This window comes from Rhinoraja longicauda, chromosome 36 (assembly GCF_053455715.1).
Source record: "Rhinoraja longicauda isolate Sanriku21f chromosome 36, sRhiLon1.1, whole genome shotgun sequence".
Lineage (NCBI taxonomy): Eukaryota > Metazoa > Chordata > Chondrichthyes > Rajiformes > Arhynchobatidae > Rhinoraja > Rhinoraja longicauda.
The window spans coordinates 18636297-18661481 of NC_135988.1; the positions used below are offsets into that span (position 1 = coordinate 18636297).

The 25185-nt window shown below is 52.7% G+C and overlaps 1 protein-coding gene and 1 pseudogene across 5 annotated transcripts in view; both read right to left on the reverse strand.

Moving 5' to 3' along the window:
- Positions 1-1444: 1444 nt before the first annotated feature.
- On the reverse strand, positions 1445-19255 carry LOC144610338 (BTB/POZ domain-containing protein KCTD9). 4 transcript variants are annotated; one of them, XM_078428958.1, is made up of 12 exons: positions 19185-19255; positions 17753-17874; positions 16473-16516; positions 15829-15925; positions 14090-14148; positions 12960-13088; positions 11722-11789; positions 10162-10257; positions 8801-8950; positions 6206-6311; positions 5115-5248; positions 1445-3031 (listed from the first exon to the last, which is right to left on the reverse strand). In XM_078428958.1, the coding sequence occupies exons 1-12, from the start codon at positions 19230-19232 to the stop codon at positions 2915-2917; spliced, it is 1170 nt and encodes a 389-aa protein (XP_078285084.1). In that variant the 5' UTR covers positions 19233-19255; the 3' UTR covers positions 1445-2914. The 4 variants fall into 4 exon arrangements, with proteins under 4 accessions (XP_078285084.1, XP_078285083.1, XP_078285082.1 ...); XM_078428957.1 differs by having other exon boundaries at positions 8801-8953; XM_078428956.1 differs by having other exon boundaries at positions 12960-13091.
- Positions 19256-22831: 3576 nt separating this feature from the next.
- Positions 22832-25185, reverse strand: part of LOC144610396 (dual specificity protein phosphatase 5-like) — a 4512-nt pseudogene continuing 2158 nt past the window's right edge. The window contains exon 3 of the transcript XR_013549413.1: positions 22832-24847. The product of XR_013549413.1 is annotated as a dual specificity protein phosphatase 5-like (transcript). The remainder of the gene's footprint in view (positions 24848-25185) is intronic.

Sequence of the window (25185 nt, forward strand, 5' to 3'; positions counted from 1 at the left end):
CCAGATCTCGTTGTTCGTCCCCTTTTCCTAACTTGACACCATTCAGATAATAATCTGCCTTCTTACCACCAAAGTGGATAACCTCACACTTATCCACATTAAACTGCATCTGCCATGTATCCGCCCACTCACACAACCTGTCCAAGTCACCCTGCAACCTCATAGCATCTTCCTCACAGTTCACACTACCACCCAGCTTTGTATCATCTGCAAATTTGATAATGTTACTTTTAATCCCTTCATCCAAGTCATTAATGTATATTGTAAATAGCTGCGGTTCCAGCACTGAACCTTGCGGTACCCCACTAGTTACTGCCTGCCATTCTGAAAGGGGCCCATTTATCCCCACTCTTTGCTTTCTGTCTGTCAACCAATTTTCTATCCATGTCAGTACCCTACCTCCAATACCATGTGCTCTAATTTTGCCCACTAATCTCCTATGTGGGACCTTGTCGGAGGCTTTCTGAAAGTCGAGGTACACTAAATCCTGTCAATTTTCCCAGTTACACTTCGAAAAAAATTCCAGAAGATTAGTCAAGCATGATTTCCCCTTCGTAAATCCATGCTGACTCGGAACAATCCTGTTACTACTATCCAAATGCTCCACAATTTTGTCTTTTATAATCGACTCCAGCATCTTCCCCACCACTGATGTGACTAACTGGTCTATAATTTCCACTTGCTGCCCCACCCTGTAATCCACTACAGTACACTTAGGCCACTGACAGTTATTAAAAGAAGCCGATGTAGTTTATTAAGGAATTGATTCACAAATTGCTGACAGGCATCAGGGGTTATGTGGAGAAGGCAGGAGGATGGGGTTAGGAGAGATCAGCCATGCTTGAATGGCGGAGTAGCTTGATGGGCAGAATGGCCTAATTCTGCTCCTGTTACTTATGACCAGTGCAAGGTGCATCGATTGTGTTAACAGGACTCCCTCGATGGGTCTGTTGACAGCACGCTCCCTCCTGCCAATCCGCTGCATTTCCCCAGGTTGGTCACAACTGCCCGCGACCTAGAACGGCTCCACCCCTCTCCCAGTTGTGGCCAACCGGGGAAATCCAGCTGTGTGAACACGCAGCAGAGAGATACGGCGCGGAAATACAGCCCCAGGGTGCACCACCTGGTGCTGAAAGGACACTTGCTGAACGTCTACCCCATCCCATCCAGAGCAGGGCGAGGCTTTGGAGGCTCAGGGAGAGCTCCACGCCCAAGTCAGCAACGCTGAAAGGTTCAGAGCCTATCCTTGTGCCCTTCCCCCCTTCATTACCCCTGCCCTTCCCCCCTTCATTACCCCTGCCCTTCCCCCTTCCCCCCTTCATTACCCCTGCCCTTCCCCCTTTCATTACCCCTGCCCTTCCCCCTTCCCCCCTTCATTACCCCTGCCCTTCCCCCCTTCATTACCCCTGCCCTTCCCCCCTTCATTACCCCTGCCCTTCCCCCTTCCCCCCTTCATTACCCCTGCCCTTCCCAGGATGGGGCAACACTGCCTCAGCAGGCAGGGCTCAGCTGACCGCGGGCAGCCGGTGGTCCCTCTAACTCCAGGGTCACCCTCACTGGCCAGGGTGGAGCGGGGGGAACGAGTACCCCCAGTAAGGGCGGTCGGTCCCCTCTCCTCTCCCCATCTCACACTTGACCGGCTCACTACAGTTAATCAATCACAACCTGCGCCCTGTTTTTCTGCTCTCAGTCACTCGATGAAGGTCCCAACGTCTAGTTCAGGCCATTAAACCAGTGGCTAAACCAGGGGGAGCAGGTTCACAACACACCAACACACTAACACACCAACACACTAACACACCAACACACTAACCCAGGGGGAGCAGGCTCACAACACACCAACACACTAACACACCAACACACTAACACACCAACACACTAACCCAGGGGGAGCAGGCTCACGACACACCAACACACACTAACACACCAACACACTAACCCAGTGGGAGCAGGCTCACGACACACCAACACACACTAACACACCAACACACTAACACACCAACACACTAACACACCAACACACTAACACACCAACACACCAACACACTAACACACCAACACACTAACCCAGGGGGAGCAGGTTCACAACACACCAACACACTCACACTGTAACAGTGAGACCGTTCTAGAATAAACTCTTACCCACTTATTAGTAAATCACATTTTTTGCTTAGCCTACCGCACACAGAAAGCAAAGCTGCTGCAAGAACATCTCTCTCTCTCTGTGATCCGTACACAGTCTCGCTGACTGTCAGATAACTACTGTGCAAAAGAGCTCAGGCTGTGCACGGGTTGGGTGGTGGGCGGAGAGTCGCGGACGCTGTGGAGTCGGTGCACCTTCCTGACACACACCCTGATCTCTAAAGTACCGTTTGTCCATCGATTAGACAGAAAGAGGTAGAACAGACTCAAGCATGTACACGATGTGCCTCAGCCTTGGTGTGTGAGTGTGTACGAGAGCGCGTGTGCGTGCGTGTGAATGTGCGTGCGAGTGTGTGTGTGTGCGTGAGTGCACGTGCGTGAGTGCACGTGCGTGAGTGCGTGCGTGTGTGCGTGCGTGCGTGTGAGCGTGCGTGAGTGAGTGTGCGAGAGCTAATATATCCATTCATATTCATAAACGCTGGCTCCACAAAGCGTCTGGGAGACTGCGGTTGAACATAAGACCGTGAGCTGGCTGCTGATGTAGCGGGCTGGCAGACTCACTCTGGTCCACTCTGGAGGTTGGAGAGAGGGTTCCCTGGTGAAGCACGAAGGCGGCAGGGAGAAGCGACACTCAGGCTTTAAACAGGTTGTGCATCGGCCCGCTCACTGCGAGGGTGAGCCATGTATCAGCGGCAGGCGGGCTGGGCTGGGCTGGGCTGGGCTGGGCTGGGCTGGGCTGGGCTGGGAGAGCACTCTCCCCCCTCCATCCCCCCTATCTCACGCTCTGGGACATGTGCAGAGGTGTCAGCATCTCCTCGAAGATGGCCCCCTTGACATTGGAGCCTCGGAGGTTGGCCTCTTGTAGGTCACAGCCAGACAGGTCACAGTTCTGTAAAACACAAAGCGTTCACTGTCAACAAACAGCTCCACAGGCAAGACGTTTCATCTGTAGATCCCGGACAAACTCCGCCTTACATTGAAGGTCGACAAGATCCCCCACCCCATGACTGTCTGCGCGGAGTTTGCATGTTGCTACCTGCTCTGGTTTCCTCCAACATACAACAGGTGTGTGGGTTGGTGGGTTAATGTGCCACTAAATTATCCCATGTGGAGGTGAGAGGCAGTCTGGGGTGGAAGCTGATAGGAATGTAAAGGGCCAGCATGGACTCGGCGGGCCGAATGGCCTGTTATCGTGCTGTATGACTATGTATAAAAGCTTTAAATAGGAAGGGTTTAGAGGGCTCTGGGCCAAGTGCATTCGAGGCACTGTACTTCGGTACAATAAACAAAACTAAAAATGAGACCATGCCAACTTGCTCAGCACGTACTAGTTGGGCTGAAGGGCCTGTTTCTGTGCTATACTACATCGACTCAAAAGAGCAAACATATCGTGGATTTATTTTGATTGCCTTTGGGGCCTGTCATATGGTGTAATTAAGTAGTTACATTTACGCAATGTTTAAATGAGCCATTAGCTTTTGAAAATCTGCAGGATGCCTCCAATAATCTGTTGGGAAATGCTGATGGTTTGGCAACTGGTCCAGTCAGTGTCAGTGTCAGGGGCGGGGTGAGGTGAGGTGAGGTGGGAGTGGGACATAAACATAGGCAACAGGTGCAGGAGGAGGCCATTCGGCCCTTCGAGCCAGCACCGCCATTCACGGTGATCATGGCTGATCATCCAAAACCAGTACCCTGTTCCTGCTTTCTCCCCATACCCCTTGATTCCATTAGCACTAAGAGCTAAATCTAACTCTCTCTTGAAAACATCCAGTGAATCGGCCTCCACTGCCTTCTGTGGCAGAGAATTCCGTAGTGGGCTGTGTATGTGTGGTATAGCGGGCAACGTATGTGTGGTATAGCGGGCAGTGTGTGTGGTATGGCGGGCAACGTGTGTGGTATGGCGGGCAACGTGTGTGGTATAGGGGGCAATGTGTGTGGTATGGCGGGCAACGTGTGTGGTATGGCGGGCAATGTGTGTGTAGTATAGCGGGCAACGTATGTGTGGTATAGCGGGCAATGTGTGTGGTATGGCGGGCGATGTGTGTGTGGGACGGGGGGGGTGAGGTGTGTGTGGGACGGGGGGGTGATGTGTGTGTGGTATAGTGGGCCAACGGGTTGGTTTCCAGGCTGTGTCACACCACAACCATTCCCTTTGGAGGCTAAAGCCTAGCTGAACTTTCCAAAATGTTCTCAATTTATTTTGAAATGCACAAAATTAATCAAAGTGCATTAACTTATTCCCCTTTCTTAAGGTCATAAGTGATAGGAGCAGACATAGGCCATTCGGCCCATCAAGTCTACTCCGCCATTCAATCACGGCTGATCTATCTCTCCCTCCTAACCCCATTCTCCTGCCTTCTCCCCATAACCTCTGGCACCCACACTAATCACGAATCTATCTATCACCACCTTATTCTCCACAGATGCTGCCTGACCCGCTGAGTTACTCCAGCACTCTGTGAAACGTCACCTATCCATGTTCCCCAGAGATGCTGCCTGACCCGCTGAGTTACTCCAGCACTCTGTGAAATGTCACCTATCCATGTTCTCCACAGATGCTGCCTGACCCGCTGAGTTACTCCAGCACTCTGTGAAATGTCACCTATCCATGTTCCCCAGAGATGCTGCCTGACCCGCTGAGTTACTCCAGCACTCTGTGAAACGTCACCTATCCATTTTCTCCACAGATGCTGCCTGACCTTCTGTGGCAAAGAATTCCACAGATTCACACCCTCTGACCAAAGAAGTTTTTCCCCATCTCCTTCCTAAAAGAACGTCCTTTAATTCTGATGCTATGACCTCTAGTTCTACTCTCCCACTAGTGGAAACATCCTCTCCAGTGGAGACCCCCACTCCATCCAAGCCGTTCACTATTCTTTCTGCGCTAACACGTGCCATTGAAGGGTGTGTGAGGTGAGAGCGTGTGTAATCAACGATGGAAGGCCATGGGGTGGGACGTTCTCTCTGCTCACCTCTAGGTCGGTCCCCGCTAACGTGGCCCCCCGGAGGTTGCAGTTCTTCAGCTTGGCGTTCTTCAGTGTGGCCACTCGCAGGTTGATGCCAGTCATCTGGCTTCCCTCCATGTCCACCCCCTTCAGGTTGGCACCTGGTACACAGACACAACCGCTGTTAGTCCTCCCAATAATACCACACCATAGACCTTTACTCATCCCCAGAGGGAAATTGGTCTGCCGACAGTCACAGTACGCAACAAGGTAGACCAAAACTTCAAATTAAAATTAAATTCAAAGCAAAAAAAGAAAAAGACAAGCGACTGTTGGGCGGCTGCCGTGTGCACAGCTCCTTCACCGGAACAAACAAACAAACAAACGAACATACGCTGGCTTATCCCCCAAGCAGAGGCTCGAAAACTAGAGTGCCCCCTCCACCCCCCCACACCGGGCCCCCCTTTGTTGTCCCTCACGGTGCCCCCCCCCCCCACGTCAGGTCCTCTCTTGTTCTTCACGCCCCCCCCCCCCCACTTTACCCATCATCTTTATGCCCCTGCCATTTGATATTTTCCGTACTGAGGAAAAGGCTCATAGAAACGTATAAAATAGGTGCAGGCGGCCATTTGGCCCTTCGAGCCAGCATCACCATTCATTGTGATCATCCACAATCAGTAACCTGTGCCTGCCTTCCCCCCATATCCCTTGATTCCACTAGCCCCTAGAGCTCTATCTAACTCTCTTTTAAATTCACCCAGTGAATTGGCCTCCACTGCCCTCTGTGGCAGAGAATCCCACACATTCACAACTCTCTGGGTGAAAAAGTTTTTTCTCACCTCAGTTTTAAATAGCCTCCCCTTTATTCTTAGACTGTGGCCTCTGGTTCTGGACTCCCCCAACATTGGGAACATGTTTCCTGCATCTAGCATGTCCAATCCTTTTATAATTTTATACGTCTCTATAAGATCCCCTCTCATCCTTCTAAACTCCAGTGAATACTAACAGTGAATGCTCAGGATAACCATGCGTACTAACCTCTCAATGTTTATAACAAGGGAGTTGATTCAATCCCACAAACAATACCCTTTCAGAGGTTGTCAGACGTTTGAACTCACCTTCCAAATTAGCCTTGAGGCCAGAAGGATCCTCAAAATTGCATCCTTTCAGCGAGGCTCCCTCTGCATTGGAGCACAGCATCTTCACCCCCTGGAGGTTGGCACCCTGACACAACAGAACACGGCAAATCAACAGTGCCCATCTCTGCTGCACGCCCATCCTACACTGGCAGATGCCTGCACCAACTGGGGACCGTCAATATTATACAAACATAGCAAGGAGTTGCAGGAGGAGGCCATTCGGCCCTTCGAGTCAGCAACGCCATTCAATATGATCATGGCTGATCATCCAGAACCAGTTCCTGCTTTCCCCCCGTATCCCCTGATTCCGTTAGCTATATCTGACTCATTATTCCATAACTATTAGTCCATAATAGGGCGGTCACGGTGGTGCAGCGGTAGAGTTGCTGCCTTATAGCGAATGCAGCGCCGGAGACCCAGGTTCAATCCTGACTACGGGTGTTGTCTGTATGGAGTTTGTACGTTCCCCCTGTTTTCTCCGAGATCTTCGGTTTCCTCCCACACTCCAAAGACGTACAGGTTTGTAGGTTAATTGGCTTGGTAAATGTAAATAAAAGTGTCCCTAGTGGGTGTAGGATACTTCCAGTATAGTCCACAAGATACAAGATCATTTGTATGGTCAAAGTGCTAAATGAAGCATTCACTGAGTGTCAGCATTGGCTGCCGAGTACATTAACGATTTGGACGTGAACGATGGAGGTAGCAGTATAGAGGTTGGTATCACAAAATGCTGGAGTAACTCAGCGGGTCAGGCAGCATCTCTGGAGAGAAGGAACGGGTGAGAAGGAACCCTTCTCGACCATAAACGTCACCAATTCCTTCTCTCCAGAGACGCTGCCTGACCCGCTGAGTTACTCCAGCATTTTGTGATACCTTCGATTTGTACCAGCATCTGCAGTTATTTTCCGACACAACAGTATAGAAGTTGGGACATTTTGCTGCAGTTGTGCAAGATGTTGGTGGGTCGATCATGTTCACTGGGGCGGACTGTGTTAGTTCTGAGAGGGGCTGGGTGGATTGGCTTGGACTGCGTTAGTTCTGAGAGAGGCTGGATGGATTGGCTTGGACTGTGTTAGTTCTGAGAGGGGCTTGGTGGATTGGCTTGGACTGCGTTAGTTCTGAGAGGGGCTGGGTGGATTGGCTTGGACTGTGTTAGTTCTGAGAGGGGCTTGGTGGATTGGCTTGGACTGTGTTAGTTCTGAGAGGGGCTGGGTGGATTGGCTTGGACTGTGTTAGTTCTGAGAGGCTGGGTGGATTGGTTTGGACTGTGTTAGTTCTGAGAGAGGTTGGGTGGATTGGTTTGGACTGTGTTAGTTCTGAGAGGGGTTGGGTGGATTGGCTTGGACTGTGTTAGTTCTGAGAGGGGTTGGGTGGATTGGCTTGGACTGTGTTAGTTCTGAGAGGGGTTGGGTGGATTGGTTTGGACTGTGTTAGTTCTGAGAGGGGCTGGGTGGATTGGCTTGGACTGTGTTAGTTTTGAGAGAGGTTGGGTGGATTGGTTTGGACTGTGTTAGTTCTGAGAGGGGCTGGGTGGATTGGCTTGGACTGTGTTAGTTCTGAGAGAGGTTGGGGGAGCTGGGGCTGTTTCACTTGGAGCAGAGAAAGCTGAGGGAGTTCTGACTGAGGCACAAAGAGGGCGGAGAGAAACAAGATAACAAGAAATTGTCTCCCTTAGCGGAAATCCAAAGGGCAGGGGTTTAGGACGAGGAGTGGGAGATGAGGATGTGTTATCACCTGGAGGATGTCTTGCCGAAGGCAGTGGTGGAGGTAATGCTCCACATTGAAGAAATATTTAAATGTGTATTTGAAGTGGAACAATGTTGTACTGATGAACTTAGATTAATTCGCTGAATGCACAGCTAGCACAGGTGCAATGGGCTGAAGGGCCTGCTGCTGAATGAACCTGTCACACAGTGTGGAGTCCCAGTCCTGAGGGGAGGCATTGTGTACACACGTCATCGTTAAACGTTGCCATGAGACGAGCACAGTGGGTCCAGCCCTACTGCTGTGGATAAGGTCAGTGCGAGGTGGTCTAACGCCATGCGTGTGGTCTGGTGGGAGGGACGTCAGTGCACGCGTGTCCAGGATGGGCCAGTGCACGTATGTCCACTATGGGCCAGTGCACGCGTGTCCACTATGGGCAGTGCACGTGTGTCCATGGGCCAGTGCACGTGTGTCCACTATGGGCCAGTGCACGTATGTCCACTATGGGCCAGTGCACGCGTGTCCACTATGGGCCAGTGCACGCGTGTCCACTATGGGCCAGTGCACGTGTGTCCACTATGGGCAGTGCACGTGCGTCCACTATGGGCCAGTACACGTGTGTCCACTATGGGCCAGTGCACGTGTGTCCACTATGGGCCAGTGCACGTGTGTCCACTATGGGCCAGTACACGTGTGTCCACTATGGGCCAGTGCACGTATGTCCACTATGGGCCAGTGCACGTATGTCCACTATGGGCCAGTGCACGTATGTCCACTATGGGCCAGTGCACGTGTGTCCACTATGGGTCAGTGCACGTGTGTCCACTATGGGTCAGTGCACGTGTGTCCACTATGGGCCAGTGCACTTACGTCCACGATGGCTCCAGACAGGTCCGCTCGCTCCAGATTGGAGCTGCACAGGTTGGCGTGGCTGAGGTTGCAGTTGCTCAGGTTGGCCATCTTAAAGTTGATGTAGCGCAGGTCCAGCCGCGACAGGTCGGTCCCTCGGAAGTTCAGGCCCTGCTTGGGGGCAAAATATTCCAGGTTACATCGTGGTGCACAGGACAGGCCCCGCTGTGGAAGAACCAAACCCCACTCCCCACTCCCACAGCAGGTCCAGATATTACCCAACGCCATCCCGACTGCACATCAAATCCATAGACACAGAGTGCTGGAGTAACTCAGTGGGTCAGGCAGCATCTCTGGAGAGAAGGATTGGGTGATGTTTCGGGTCGAGACCCTGCTTCAGACTCGGTTGTCCTTCCACGCCCTGCTTATCTTCGGTTTAAACCTGCATCTGCAGTTCCTTCCTACACTATACATAGATCATTACCAGCTCCAACCCCCACCGGCACCAATTATCTGGTTTAACACTGGTTGCACGTTTGAACAAGCTACCTGATCAACCTAGTTAGACGTACAACCAGGCCCGACACTGTGGCGCAGCGGGTAGAGCTGCTGCCTCACAGCGCCAGAGACCCGGGTTCGATGCTGACTACGGGTGCTGTCTGTGCGGAGTTTGCACGTTCTCCCCCTGGGCTCCATATCTGAGGAAGGATGTGCTGATCTGGGGCCGGGAGGGTCCAGAGTTGTTTACAAGGATGATCCCAGGAATGAGTTGGTTAACATACACCGATCAGCCAAAACAATATGACCACTGACAGGCAAAGTGAATAACATTGATTATCTTGTTACAATAGCACCTGTCAAGGGGTGGGATATATTAGGCAGCAAGTGAACAGTCAGTTCTTGAAGTTAATGTGTTCGATGCAGGAGAAATGGGCAGGAGTAAAGACCTGAGCGACTTTGACAAGGGCCAAATTGTTATGGCCAGACGACTGGGTCAGAGCATCTCTGAAACGGCAAGGCTTGTGGGGTGCTCCCGGTCAGCAGTGGTGAGTACCGACTGACAGTGGTCCGAGGAGGGACAAAACACAAACCGGCGACAGACAGGGTGATGGGCGCCCAAGGCTCATCGATGCCCGAGGGCAACGAAGGCAATCCTGTCTGGTCCGAACCGACAGAAGGTCGACTGTGGCACAAGTCACAGAAAGTTTTAATGGTGGTCACGGGAGGAATGTGTCACAATACACAGTGCATCGCACCCTGCTGCATATGGGGCTGCACATGGAGGACCAACAGCATATTAGGCAGGTGGTCATAATGTTTTGGCTGATGGGTGTATGATGAGCATGCAGCACAGTGTAGAGAAACCTCCTCTCCACAATCACCTGACATCGCAGTTCCGACTTGGTTGGCGTTGCTAATAGAAATCGGACAAATTCTTTCCGGGAGATGGGAGAGTGGTCTTCAGCTGGCAACGAGTTCTAAAAGGAAGAGGTAATAAAATTACAATTCAATAGACAATAGACTAGGCATTCGAGCCAGCACCGCCATTCAATGTGATCATGGCTGATCATTCTCAATCAGTACCCCGTTCCTGTCTTCTCCCCATACCCCCTGACTCCGCTATCCTTAAGAGCTCTATCCAGCTCTCTCTTGAATGCATTCAGAGAATTGTCCTCCACTGCCTTCTGAGGCAGAGAATTCCACAGATTCACAACTCTCTGACTGAAAAAGTTTTTCCTCATCTCAGTTCTAAATGGCCTACCCCTTATGCTTAAACTGTGGCCCCTGGTTCTGGACTACCCCAACATTGGGAACATGTTTCCTTCCTCTAACGTGTCCAACCCCTTAATAATCATACGTTTCGATAAGATCTCCTCTCATCCTTCTAAATTCCAGTGTATACAAGCCTAATCGCGCCAGTCTTTCAACATATGACAGTCCTTCATGCCACAACACTACTGTTTTGGTGCTGGTCTTCCTTGTGATCAGGTTGTGGTGGTTTACTGTGGGCTGTCTGGTCAGTACAGTGCCCAGTGCCAGACGATGGACAGCCTCACTGCCGTTCTCATGCTGTATCTGCAAACTGTGCTCGGCTTTAGGAGAAAGCTTCTCGTTGGAACCTGCGTCTCACCCTGTCCAGACCACCAGGGCCAGCGCTTCCTTCAACACCATTCCTGGGGTCACACGTCAATGAATTAGTCTCAGTACCGGCAAAGCCAACGCATTCATCACGGCACAGGGGTTTGTGTGGATGCACAGGAGAGCAAGTGGACACACTGACAGCAAGCTCAGCAATATGTGCACAAGCACTCACACACACACACAGTGACACACACACACACAGTGACACACACACACACACACAGTGACACACACAAACACACACACAGTGACACACACAAACACACACACACAGTAACACGCAGTGACACACACACACACAGAGTGACACACACACACACAGAGTGACACACACACACACACAGAGTGACACACACAGTGACACACACACAGTAACACACACACAGTGACACACCATGACACACGCACACAGTGACACAGACACACAGTGACGGAGACACACACAGTGACAGACTGACACACACACACACACAAGCGCTAATGAGCATGCACACACAGCATACATACGTGCACCAATCCCAATGGACTTTCTTGCACACGTGTGCTCACAGGCTTACCAAGTAAGCCAGGCTCATACGTACAACACCAGGTTAGCATGGTGCACACACGCATGTTCACAGAATGCAGACACACACATGCTCACAAGGGCACCAGCGTGGTCCCTGCAGCTCCCAGGAATACACATCAAGGTACTTGTAGTGGGAGGTGAGGACAAGGTCCTGAACCCTGGGTCCAATGACCAACAGAAACTGGAGATGTTAATTACAGTGAAGATCAAAAACATTTAGTTGAATCATTACCTTAATTAATTGTTCCAACTGCTCGATGAGAGAGTCTATGCCGAAGAACTTTGCCTCCTCAAGGACCCCTGGAAGAGTGGAGGTGTGTTTGCATTAGTTTCAGCAGCAGATGCTTCAGCAAACCTTGGAGCTGGTCCAGCCCTCAGTCTGGTCTCAGTCTGGTCTGTACTCAGTCTGATTATCTATAATTATCTATAATTCTATTATAATTCTTTTATATTCTACAAAGGTGATATGGTCTCGACCCAAAACGTCACCCATTCCTTCTCTCCACAGATGCTGCCTGACCCGCTGAGTTACTCCAGTACTCTGTGTCTATCTCAGGGCCAGTGATATCGTGGGGCCGAAGCTCGGCAACACTTGCAGGAAGCAGGAGGGCAGCAACGAGCGATGGTAGAGAGGGCATTTTGTGTCTATCTCCGGTTTAAACCAGCTTCTGCAGTTCCTTCCAACACATGTTAAATAGGCTTTTGGACCAAGGGAAGCAATGATGTTGGTTAGAAGTATGGAAAGCCAGAGGATCAGCTCTGATATTGAATAACAGAAGAGCTGTAGAGTCATAGAGTGATACAGTGTGGAAACAGACCCTTTAGCCCAACTTGCCCACACTTGCCCCTCACCCTGTCGGCCCCTCCCCCAGTCGGCCCCTCCCCAGTCGGCCCCTCCCCCAGTCGGCCCCTCGCCCAGTCGGCCCCTCGCCCAGTCGGCCCCTCCCCCAGTCGGCCCCTCCCCAGTCGGCCCCTCCCCAGTACCGCCTCGCCCTGTCGGCCCCCCGCCCTGTCGGCCCCCCGCGCTGTCGGCCCCTCCCCAGTAGGCCCCCCGCCCTGTCGGCCCCTCGCCCTGTCGGCCCCCCGCCCTGTCGGCCCCCCGCGCTGTCGGCCCCCCGCCCTGTCGGCCCCTCCCCAGTAGGCCCCCCGCCCTGTCGGCCCCCCGCCCTGTCGGCCCCCCGCCCTGTCGGCCCCCCGTCCTGTCGGCCCCCCGCCCTGTCGGCCCCTCGCCCTGTCGGCCCCCCGCCCTGTCGGCCCCCCGTCCTGTTGGCCCCTCGCCCAGTAGGCCCCCCACCCTGTCGGCCACCCGCCCTGTCGGCCCCCTGCCCGGTATATCCCTCCCCGGCAGGCCCCTCGCTCGGTAGGCCCAGTGACTTTCACTGTACCTCGGTACATGTGATAAATACAATAAGGTGCCGTGCACTGACTCTCAGACGGCAGTGGCCAGGGGGGATGTGGTGCGGAACCTACCCAGTAAGTTGAGGCCTTTGTTGACGATGAGCTGGCCGTGCCGCAGGTAGTTGAGGATGGGCATGAAGTACTCTGGGCTCCGGTCGATGAGGAATCCTCCCCGGTGATCCTTCTTATTACCCCAGGCACCTACTCCAGGAGAGGGGACGTGGGACAGGAGGAAGAGGGGAAAGTTCAGCTCACCAGCAATGTTTGCACTGCATGCACTTCTTGGTCATTCTGATTTCTGGGCTCACTGTGTTAGTATCGTTTAGATTAGATACAGCATGGAAACAGGCCCTTCGGCCCACTGAGTCCGTGCCAACCAACAATCACCCCATACTCTAGCACTAACCTACTCACTAGGTTACAACTTACAGAAGACAATTAACCTGCAAACCTGCACGTCTTTGGAGTGTGGGAGGAATCCGGAGCACCCGGAGAAAACCCACGCAGGTCACAGGGAGAACGTAGACTCCGTACAGACGGCCCCTGTAGTCGGGATCGAACCCGGGCCTCTGGCGCTGTGAGGCAGCAACTCTACCGCTGCACCGCCCCATGTGTTCCTACAACATGGGTGGCCACTCAGCCCATCCATCTATGCCAACGCAGAGCAATCCTATCACTCCCCACACTTCTTTTGCAGTGAATGTATATGGGCCTCTCACACTCCGCTCTCTGCCACAAACTCTGAGAGAGATGTTTCCACCAATGATCTGAAGTGAGGGAGGCATGATTACCGCCATCATCTACATCACCTTCCCCAGGCGGGCGTTACATTCCTGCACAGCCACAGAGGCCCTCCTGGTTCACCACATCTCAGCAGCCCCTACAACAGTCTAGGGTCAACAAGCAGCCAGTACAAGCTGGCCACAGCCAGCATGAGCAGCCAGCACAAGCAGGCCACAGCCAGCACAAGCAGCCAGCACCAGCAGGCCACAGCCAGCACCAGCAGGCCACAGCCAGCACAAGCAGCCAGCACCAGCTGGCCATAGCCAGCACAAGTAGGCCACAGCCAGCACCAGCTGGCCACAGGGAGCTGGCAATGCCAGACACAGCCTCCTGCTACGGGCAGCCCAGGTTCTACCCCACCCAGCGGCAGCCATCCCCACCACGTCCCTCCCCTCCTGAAGGGCAGCGGGGATACTCACTTTTGTCACGGAACATGTGGGCCAGCATGCTCTCTGGCTCCTTGTTCACTAAAGTGCTCCTGTGGGCGACAAGGGAGTGAACGTCACGGTGCGACATGGTTTCAGGCAGAGGCAGGCAGATAGGTGCTTGATCAGTGCGGGTGTCAGGGGTTACGGGGAGAAGGCAGGACAATGGGGCTAGGAGGGAGAGATAGATCAGCCATGATTGAATGGAGGAGCAGACTTGATGGGCCGAATGGCCTAATTCTGCTCCTATCATTTATGACCTTATGACTTGAGCGAACAAACCTACTTTTTAGTCTTTGGGAGAGAAAACTATTCAAATGAACGCCACTGAAGCAGAGAGACAAAGGAGCAACTCTCCCCAGGACTGGGCTCAGTGTCGCGTACACTGCACACTGCGTCCCAGAGACCAGCTACAGAGAGTGGACAGAGTGAAGCCGCCCCTGCAATGCTTCATGTTATGCTGTCAGCACAGGGGAACGCTTGACCATTACACCACAGAGGGTTTCCAAAGCAAACACAGGTTGCATGTCTACTTTTGGTTTGGAGATACAGTGTGGAAAAACAAGAGAAGTTTTGTACAAGTCTTTACATTAAGGCGGTTTCACAGCGGAATAAACAATCACTGACTGTTGCAGATATTTTAAGTCTGATTGATCATCAGGCTTCAATGACATTTGGATGAGCAACAGGCATTCGTTGGAGCGGTCGAGAAACAGCAGAAACCTCAGCAGCAGATGCAGAGGCAGCACCAACACCGGACACACACACACACGCACGCCCGAGCACCCCCACACACACACACACGCCCGAGCACCCCCACACACACACACACACGCCCACACACACACACGCCCACACACACACACGCCCACACACACACACGCCCGAGCACCCCCACACACACACACACGCCCACACACACACACGCCCACACACACACACGCCCACACACACACGCCCACACACACACACGCCCACACACACACACGCCCACACACACACGCCCACACACACACGCCCGAGCACCCCCACACACACACACACACGCCCGAGCACCCCCACACACACACACACACACGCCCGAGCCCGAGCACCCCCACACCCCCACACACGCACGCCCGAGCACCCCCACACACACGCCCGAGCCCGAGCACCCCCACACACACGCCCGAGCCCGAGCACCCCCACACACACACGCCCGAGCACCCCCACACACACGCCCGAGCCCGAGCACCCCCACACACACGCCCGAGCCCGAGCACCCCCACACACACGCCCGAGCCCGAGCACCCCCACACACACACACACGCCCGAGCACCCCCACACACACACACACACACGCCCGAGCACCCCCACACACACGCCCGAGCCCGAGCACCCCCACACACACACACACACGCCCGAGCACCCCCACACACACACGCCCGAGCCCGAGCACCCCCACACACACACACACACGCCCGAGCCCGAGCACCCCCACACACACACGCCCGAGCCCGAGCACCCCCACACACACACGTCCGAGCCCGAGCCCGAGCACCCCCACACACACACGCCCGAGCACCCCCACACACACACGCCCGAGCACCCCCACACACACACGCCCGAGCCCGAGCACCCCCACACACACACACACACGCCCGAGCCCGAGCACCCCCACACACACACGCCCGAGCCCGAGCACCCCCACACACACACGCCCGAGCCCGAGCACCCCAGCCTGCCTTACTTACCGTGTCGTGGTGAAGTACTGCCCACCAACGTTTAGCGTTATCCAGTCCGTACACATCGCTGACTTGTCCTCAATCCCCTTCTCGTCTGCTTCGGGATCTGCCACGGGATAGAAACAACATAAAAAGGGTGGCCAAGGTGGACACCAAGGTACCGAGAGATCGGCAATAAACACACCCCCAGATAAACAAATTAAATGTCCACGATACGCCTGTCATAGTGACCAGCGATAGACACAGGGAGCATCTGTGGAGAACATGGATAGGTGACGTTTCACAGAGTGCTGGAGTAACTCAGTGGATCAGGCAGCATCTGTGGAGAACATGGATGGGTGACGTTTCACAGAGTGCTGGAGTAACTCAGCGGGTCAGGCAGCATCTGTGGAGAACATGGATGGGTGACGTTTCACAGAGTGCTGGAGTAACTCAGCGGGTCAGGCAGCATCTGTGGAGAACATGGATAGGTGACGTTTCAGAGTGCTGGAGTAACTCAGCGGGTCAGGCAGCATCTGTGGAGAACATGGATAGGTGACGTTTCACAGAGTGCTGGAGTAACTCAGCGGGTCAGGCAGTATCTGTGGAGAACATAGATCGGTGATCGGGGCCCTTCAGCAACAACATGCTCTTCACTGCACAGATTCACTCACCCATAAAGGGCTCCCCCTCAGACACATACAGTACATCGTCGTCTCTGATCAAAAAGGAGAAATAAATAGATTACCAGCACAGCAACGCACGTCATTTAATAACTCAGCTTGCCTTCAACCTTGGGCCAAGACCTTGACCGTGTGGCCCTGGTCTTCCACATCAATCACAATGGGCGGCACAGCGGGTAGAGCTGCTGCCTCACAGCGCCAGAAACCCGGGTTCCATCCCGACTACGGGCGCTGTCTGTACGGAGGTTGTACATTCTCCCCGTGACCTGCGTGGGTTTATCTCCGGGTGCTCCGCTTTCCCCCCACACTCCAAAGACGTGCAGGTTTGTCAGTTAATTGACTTTAGTAAATTGCCTCGAGAGTGTAGTTTAGAACTAGTGCAGACTTGGTGGGCCAAAGGGTCTGTTACCACACTGTATTTCTAAACTAAATTTGGATAGAAATTAGTCAAATCATTCAAAAGGAGGTCCTCCCTTTACCAAACAAGAAACTTTATTAATTTAGTACCTTTCACATTGCCTGGATAATGTTTTTTAAAGGCAAACGTACGTCCATCCAAAGACCATACCGCGTATTATAAGAAAATAACTGCAGATGCTGGTACAAATCAAAGGTATTTATTCACAAAATGCTGGAGTAACTCAGCAGGTCAGGAAGCATCTCAGGAGAGAAGGAATGGGTGACGTTTCGGGTCGAGACCATTCTTCAGTCTGAAGAAAGCTCTCGACCCGATACGTCACCCATTCCTTCTCTCCTGAGATGCTGCCTGACCTGCTGAGTTACTCCAGCATTTTGTGAAAAAAGACCATACCGCTATACGTCATAGGAGAATAGGTAAAGTAGGGGAATCGGGAACCAGAGGACATAGTTTCAGGGTGAGAGGGGAAAGATTTAATAGGATTTACTAGGAATCTGAAGGGCAACGTTTCCTCACAGAGGTTGGTGGGTATACGGAACAAACTGGCAGAGGAGGTAGTTGTAGCAGATACTACAACATTTAAAAGCCATTTGGACGGGTACATAGACTGGAAAGGTTTAGAGGGCCAAATGCCCTTGTTTAGGGAGGGAGGAGGCAGCGAAGGACGGGGAGTAACTGAGGCTGGAGGTGATAAGTGGAGGACGTGTAGTAAAGGTGGGGAAGGGGGAGAGGGTGAGTAAGCTGGCGTGGGTGAGTAGGTGGATGGAGGAGGTGGAAAGGAACTGGGTAAGGGTGGGGGGGGGGGGGGGGGTGGAAGAGGATTCTGTTTGGACACAATGATGTTTAGGTTCACCTGATGAGTGCAATGTCGTCTATAAGACCGCCCTTGCCATTGTAGAGGTGGGCTGCCTTGATGCACAGCTTGCTGCTGGCAACAGACAGCAGATCGGACAGAGCTCCATACACAGCAACAACCTGCAACACAAAACAGGAGGAGGGAAGAGTTGGCAAGAGTTGGCTTGAGAGTTCTCCCGTGGGTCCCGAAGGCACTTGAGCGTGAACAATGGAGCTGCTGTGTCGGCAGCAAGCTGCGTTCCAAACCCACACCGTTCCCACTGAGGGAGGGCCGCTGATGCTGCCAGCAACAGGAGGCACTCGAATGCCGCACAGAGGTTGTGATCCAACGCCGCCCTCTGGCCGTGAAGCTGCAGCAAGAGACAAAGAACCTGCACTACCCCCACACCCTGGAGCTCATTGCAGAGAGCGCAGAACAGACAAGGTGTGGTCACCACTGAAAGGCAGGCAGAGTGCAGTGCAGCGCACAATGCAGATCAGCTTCTCAGTAACAGCCGGAGGGCGGAAAGTTACCCAAAGGATCGTCTGCACAGAACACAGAGTGCTGGAGTAACTCAGCGGGTCAGGCAGCATCTGTGGGGAACATGGATAGGTGACGTTTCACAGAGTGCTGGAGTAACTCAGCGGGTCAGGCAGCATCTGTGGAGAACATGGATAGGTGACGTTTTAGGTCGAGACCCTTCTTTAGACTGAGAGTAAGGGGAGTGGGAGACACAGAGATAAGGAAGGGCGAGGTGTGAAAAGGACAGATCAATGGGGATGTTGCTAAGGAAATGTAGAATGGTTCATCGTTAGCTGAGGGAAAGGTGACGACGAGGCAGACAATCAGTGATATTTAATGAGGTCAGTGAAACTAGTCGGAGGGGGGTGTGGGGTGTGGGGAGAGGGGAGAGGGGAGAGGGAACCCGCACCCCCGGGAGGCAGACCAACACTGGATGGCAGACAAACCCATTCCTTCTCCACAGATGCTGCCAGCAACAGGACCCACTGAGTTACTCCAGCACTCTGTGTCTTCTGCAGACAAACCCACCCCCCCACCCCCGCGTTACGTAACCCCAGGGCCCCCGCGTTACGGACCCTACCCCCGCGTTACGGCCCCCATCCCCGCGTTACGCACCCCCACCCCCGCGTTACGGACACCCTACCCCCGCGTTACGGCCCCCATCCCCGCGTTATGCACCCCCACCCCCGCGTTACGCACCCTACCCCCGCGTTACGGACCCCCACCCCCGCGTTACGCACCCCCACCCCCGCGTTACGGACCCTACCCCCGCGTTACGCACCCCCACCCCCGCTTTACGCACCCTACCCCCGCGTTACGGACACTACCCCCGCGTTACGCACCCCCACCCCCGCGTTACGGCCCCCACCCCCGCGTTACGGACACCATCCCCGCGTTGCGCACCCATACCCCCGCGTTACGGGCCCACCTTGCCGGGCCGCGCGCCGCCGTTGACGAACAGCGTGACCCGCCGCATCCCCGTCGCCCCCCACCCCCGGAACCGGAAACACCGCTGACCGACGGCTCCCTCCGCCAATGGTCCGGGTCCGGGTCCGTCCCTCAACCCCCTCCCCCGGCGCGGACCGGCCGCAGGCACGGACACACTGCCCGCATACACACACACACGTCACACACACACACACGTCACACACACACACACGTCACACACACACACACGTCACTGCTGCAAGTACATGATCCAATGTATCTGTAATCACAGCAAGAGTTCAGGATAAAGAGGTCCCACTGGTTCTGGATCTGGTTCTGGATCTGACTCTGATTATGGTCCTGACTCTGGATCTGACTCTGGTTCTGGTTCTGACTCTGGTTCTGACTCTGGATCTGACTCTGGTTCTGACTCTGGATCTGACTCTGGTTCTGACTCTGGTTCTGACTCTGGTTCTGACTCTGGTTCTGGTTCAGGTCTGCTCCTGGTTCTGGTTGATTACCGCGCAAACACCCCATAAGTGGTTACCCCGCGCAGGTCGGAGTGGGTAGAGTGAGTGATTACATTTTGAAGTGAGCCTTTTTGACCAAGTTGAGGAGATCTAGTTGCTCAATCCCCTTTTTAAATGACTCAACATCAGGAGCGGCACGTCTGTTGGGTGGTAACATATCCCATTCCCTTCTCGTCCTCGGGTAAAGGGAATATTGGTAGCAAAGTCTATTGAAATTTAGCGAGTTGATGATGTAGTCGGCTTGACTTTATGAGTAACTCTCATGGAAAAGCATATGGTGTAATTAAAACCCCATTTGCCAAATGGTTTCCCAATTGCAAAGATAGTTTATGTAGTAACGAGTCCGGGTCCGTCCCTGAATCCCCCTCCCCTCCCCACAGCGCCCCGGCCCCAGGCAAGGACCGGCTGCCCAGAGATACTCGCTGCTGCAAGTACAGAATCTAATGCATTAATCTAAACCATTAGCAAGAGTTTCGGAGCAAGGAGGTCCTACTGCAGTTGTACATGGCCCTGGTGAGACCGCACCTGGAGTACTGTGTGCAGTTTTGGTCTCCTAATTTGAGGAAGAACATTATTGCTATTGATGGAGTGCAGCGTAGGTTCACGGGATGGTGGGACTGACGTTTGATGAAAGACTGGGTCGACTGGGTCGATTGGGCTTGTATTCGCTGGAATTTAGAAGAATGAGAACGGATCTTATGGAAACATATAAAATTCTTAAGGGATTGGACAAGCTAGATGCAGGAAACATGTTCCTGACGTTGGGGGAGTCCAGAACCAGGGGCCACAGTTTAAGAATAAGGGGTAGGCCATTTAGGACTGAGATGAGGAAAAACATTTTTACTCAGAGAGTTGTGAATCTGTGGAATTCTCTGCCACAGAAGGCAGTGGAGGCCAATTCACTGGATGTTTGCAAGGGAGAGTTAGATTTAGCTCTTAGGGCTAACGGAAGCTCGGGATATGGGGAATAATCAGGAACGGGGTACTGATTTTAGATGATCAGCCATGATCATATTGAATGGTGGTGCTGGCTCAAAGGGCCGAATGGCCTACTCCTACACCTAATGTTTACTGTCTATCTGGCAATGAAGAATCAGCAGGTCACCTGTAAATGTGAACGTTGTACGGCCATTCAGAGGGCTCAAGGCTCACGGGAGATGTAGTGTCTAAAGAAGAAGATGTCTGAAGAAGGGTCTCGACCCGAAACCTCTCTCCACAGATGCTGCCTGTCCCACTGAGTTACTCCAGCATTTTGTGTCTCATTAAACCCTTCCCTAGTTCTCTGACTAGTTTCACTGTCCTCCTGATTAATGTCACTGATCATAATCATAATCGTAATTTATTAGCCAAGTATGTTTTGCAACATACGAGGAATTTGGTTTGCCAGTCATACCAAAAAGGCCACAAGACACACAACCACATAAAAATGTGACATAAACATCCACCACAGCGGCTCCTCCACATTCCCCACTGTGATGGAAGGCAATAAAGTCCGATCTTCTTTCCTCCTTTCCTCCCTTGGTCAGGGGAGTTGAACCGTCCGCAGCCAGTGATTGAGCTCCCACGTCGGGACGGTCGAAACTCCTGCGGCTTGGAGTCCCCGAAGTCGGTCCCTAAGCAGGGACCGCGAGCTCCACGATGTTAAAGTCTGCAGCTCCTGCAGGTTGGAGTACCAAAGGCCGACTTCTGGCAAAGGGATCGCCCGCTCCCAGATGTTAAAGTCTGCAGGCTCCGCGGTTTTGGAGCTCTAGAAGTCCCAAACAAGAGGCCGCCAACTCCATGATCTTAGGCCGCAGTGCCAACAGAGTTACCACACAGAAAAAGTCGCATCTCAGACAAGGAAAGTGATAGGAAAAGTTCCCCCCACAAATACACAACTAAAGATAAACTAAAACATCCATTTTACAACAAATTAAAAACACAAAGAAGGAAAAGGATGAAGACAGACCGTTGGCGAGGTAACCATCGTGCAGCGCCCCCTGGTGATATACCTCCTCGTCACCTTCCCCTCAGCCAACAATGAACCAGTCTACATTTCCTTTCCATCGTCTGCTTTGATCTGTTGTTTTCACACCTCGCCCTTCCATATCTCTGTCTCCCTCTCCTTCTCGAGTCCACATCACAAGATTAGAAATTGTTCCGCCAGAGATGAACACACTTCTCGGCATCTGCATACAATGGCGTCTAGTGCTTCTTGTGTGTGGTGGTGGAAAGATTGGTGGAAACACGAGCGCGATGTGAACGCTCTTTCCTTGACCCCCCCATCTCCCGTGACTCTCAGTCTGAAGAAGGGTCTCGACCCGAAACGTCACCCATTCCTTCTTTCCACAGATGCCAGCATCTCCAGCATCTGCAGTTCCTTCCTGCACACCATTCTTGTCAACTTCTGCACTCTTTCCAAAGCCTACACATTCCTTCCTGTCATGGGGGCAACCAGAACTGCAGGCAATATTCCAAATGCAACCTACTCAAAGTCTTATAAAGATGCACCATTTTCCATTTATGTCTGCAGGGTGTAAACACGTTCTGTGCCACCTGGGGGAGCCAGTCTCCACACAATGAGCTGCTCAACTACACTTGCTTGCCTTCCAAACTACAGTGAAATAACTTTGTGTTGTGTGTTATTCAGTCAACGGAAAGACTGCACATGATTACAATTGAACCATCCACCATGTAGATACAGGAAGAAGGGAATAACGTTTAGTGCATGATAAAGTCCAGTAAACCAATTAATGATGGTCCGAGGGTCTCCAATGAGGTAGATGGGAGGTCAGGACCGATCTTTACTTGGTGAGAGGACAGTTCAGTTGCCTGATAACAGCCGGGAAGAAACTGCCCCTGAATCTGGAGGTGTGCGTTTTCACACTTCTGTACCTCTTGCCCCGATGGGAGAGGGGGGAAGTGGGAATGGCTGGGGGTGAGACTGGTCCTTGATTATGCTGCTGGCCTTGCCGAAGCAGCGCGAGGTGTAGATGGAGTCAGTGGAACCCTCCCCAACTCAACTCATGAACTCCACCCTACCCAATTCAGAAAAATCTCAATTGATGGATTGAAAGATACTCAAGTCAATTCAAGTCAAGTCAATTTTATTTGTATAGCACATTTAAAAACAGCCCACGTTGACCATCTGATTAGGTACTAAAGAAAAAATGAAACATACAGTAGCACGCAAACATAACAGCACATACAAAACAGTTCACAGCGCCTCCTCAATGAGCCTCAAATGCTAGGGAGTAGAAATAGGTTTTGAGCCTGGACTTAAAGGAGTCGATGGAGGGGGCAGTTCTGATGGGGAGAGGGATGCTGTTCCACAGTCTAGGAGCTGTGCATGGAAACAGGCCCTTTGGCCCACCACGTCCACGCCGACCAGCGATCGCCCGTTCACACTAGTTCTACGTTATCCCCTTTTCACAACCACTCCCTACACAATTTACGGAGGGTAAATTAACCGGCAAACCCACACGTCTTTTGTATGTGGGGCGAAAATGGAGCACCTCCGGAGGAAGCGCACGCGGTCACGGGGAAAACGGCAAAGTCTACACGAACAGCACCCAAGGTCAGGATCTATCTGGGATTTCAGCCGCTGTGAGGCAGTGGCTCTACCAGCTGTGACACTGTGCTGCCCTCGAGCAAGACAGTGGTTGACGGGCCGCTGCAAGGCACAAAGTGAAGCATGGAACAGACTCAAGTGTTTCAGGTCAACGACCTGACCTGAAACCTCACCCACTCCTTTTCTCCAGAGATGCTGCCTGACCCACTGAGTTACTCCAGCACTTTGCGTTTATCTCTGGGATAAACCAGCATCTGCAGGTCTTTGTTCCTACAGTGTTTTTAGTTTAGAGATACAACATGGAGACAGGCCCTTCAGCCCACTGAGTCCGTGACGACTAGCAATCATCTGTACACTAGTTCTAATCGACAGACCAGCAAGTCTCTGTAGTTCGAGGAGACACATTGCCCCATTCAGAAATACCGTGCCCCATTCAGAAATACATTGCCCCATTCAGAAATACATTGCCCCATTCAGTAATACATTGCCCCATTCAGAAATACATTGGCCCATTCAGAAATCCCCATACACTGGGATACATTGCCCCAATACACATTGCCCCATTCAGAAATAAGAGAAGCTGCAAATGAGTATTTTCCAAATATTTTATTTTTCAATGTAATAAATAAATGGCAGTAATACTTATTAGTGAAACTTGAATTTTTTACTGAACAGGTATTAAAATATATAAAGTACTTTCCTTTGCAAGGATGATATTCACAGGTAGAGTTCCCAGGGAACGGAGAATTAAGTTGCACATTGTGTTTTTTTGCAGGGCGCGCAGACAACTGGTCGGGAGGAACTCCCAGTGCTCACAAGTTACAGGAGCAGAATTAGGCCATTCGGCCCGTCGAGCCTAGTCCGCCATTCAATCATGGCTGATCTATCTCTCCCTCCTTACCCCATTCTCCTGCCTTCTCCCCATAACCCCCGACACCTAACCTACGATTGTGGATCAGAGAAACATCGAAAAATAGGTGCAGGAGGAGGCCATTCGGCCCTTCGAGCCAGCACCACCATTCAATATGATCATGGCTGATCATTCTCAATCAGTACCCCATTCCTGCTTTTACCCCATACCCCCTGACTCCGTTAGCCCTAAGAGCTCTATCTAGCTCTCTCTTGAAAACATCCAGTGAATTGGCCTCCATTGCCCTCTGTGGCAGAGAATTCCACAGATTCACTACTCTCTGGGTGGAAAGGTTTTTCCTCATCTCAGTCCCAAATGGCTTACTGTGTGTGGGCCCTGCTTGTGGACCGAGCGGTGCCAGATTCCAACGTTACTGTTACTCTGCGTCTCCACCAACTCTGGGATGTGCCAACCCGTGGCGCCGGCCGCCTCTGGCCCCCCTCCATCCCCGCTCTAGCGGCACAGAACCTCTGTCTCAAACTGCAGCAACTGCCCCATGAAGCTGAAGTTGGGGGAGATGACGCTACGCCGCTGCTTGACGAAGTCGAAGGCTTCCTCCAGCCTCAGGCGTTGGCTGCACATCAGGTAAGCCAGGCAGATGGTGGCCGATCTGGAGATGCCGGCGCGGCAGTGAACCAGTACCCGCCCCGCCGCTCTGCTTCACCGCATCTGGGGGGGGGGGGGGGGGGGGGGGGGAGGAGAGAGGGAGAGATATATAAGAAGATGCTGGTACAAATCAAAGGTATTTATTCACAAAGTGCTGGAGTAACTCAGCAGGTCAGGCAGCATCTCAGGAGAGAAGGAATGGGTGACGTTTCGGGTCGAGACCCTTCTTCAGACTGATGTCAGGGGCCGGGACAAAGGAAGGATATAGGTGGAGACAGGAAGATAGAGGGAGATCTGGGAAGGGGGAGGGGAAGGGAGGGACAGAGGAACTATCTAAAGTTGGAGAAGTCGATGTTCATACCGCTGGGCTGCAAACTGCCCAGGCGAAATATGAGGTGCTGCTCTT

Coding starts and splice junctions, on each gene's coding strand:
- LOC144610338 (XM_078428954.1), bottom strand. CDS start 19,232: ATGCGGCGGGTCACGCTGTTCGTCAACGGCGGCGCGCGGCCCGGCAAG. Junction 17,875..19,184: donor GCGGCGCGCGGCCCGGCAAG/GTGGGCCCGTAA, acceptor TTTGTGTTGCAG/GTTGTTGCTGTGTATGGAGC. Junction 13,092..14,089: donor CCACATGTTCCGTGACAAAA/GTGAGTATCCCC, acceptor CCTCTCCTGGAG/TAGGTGCCTGGGGTAATAAG.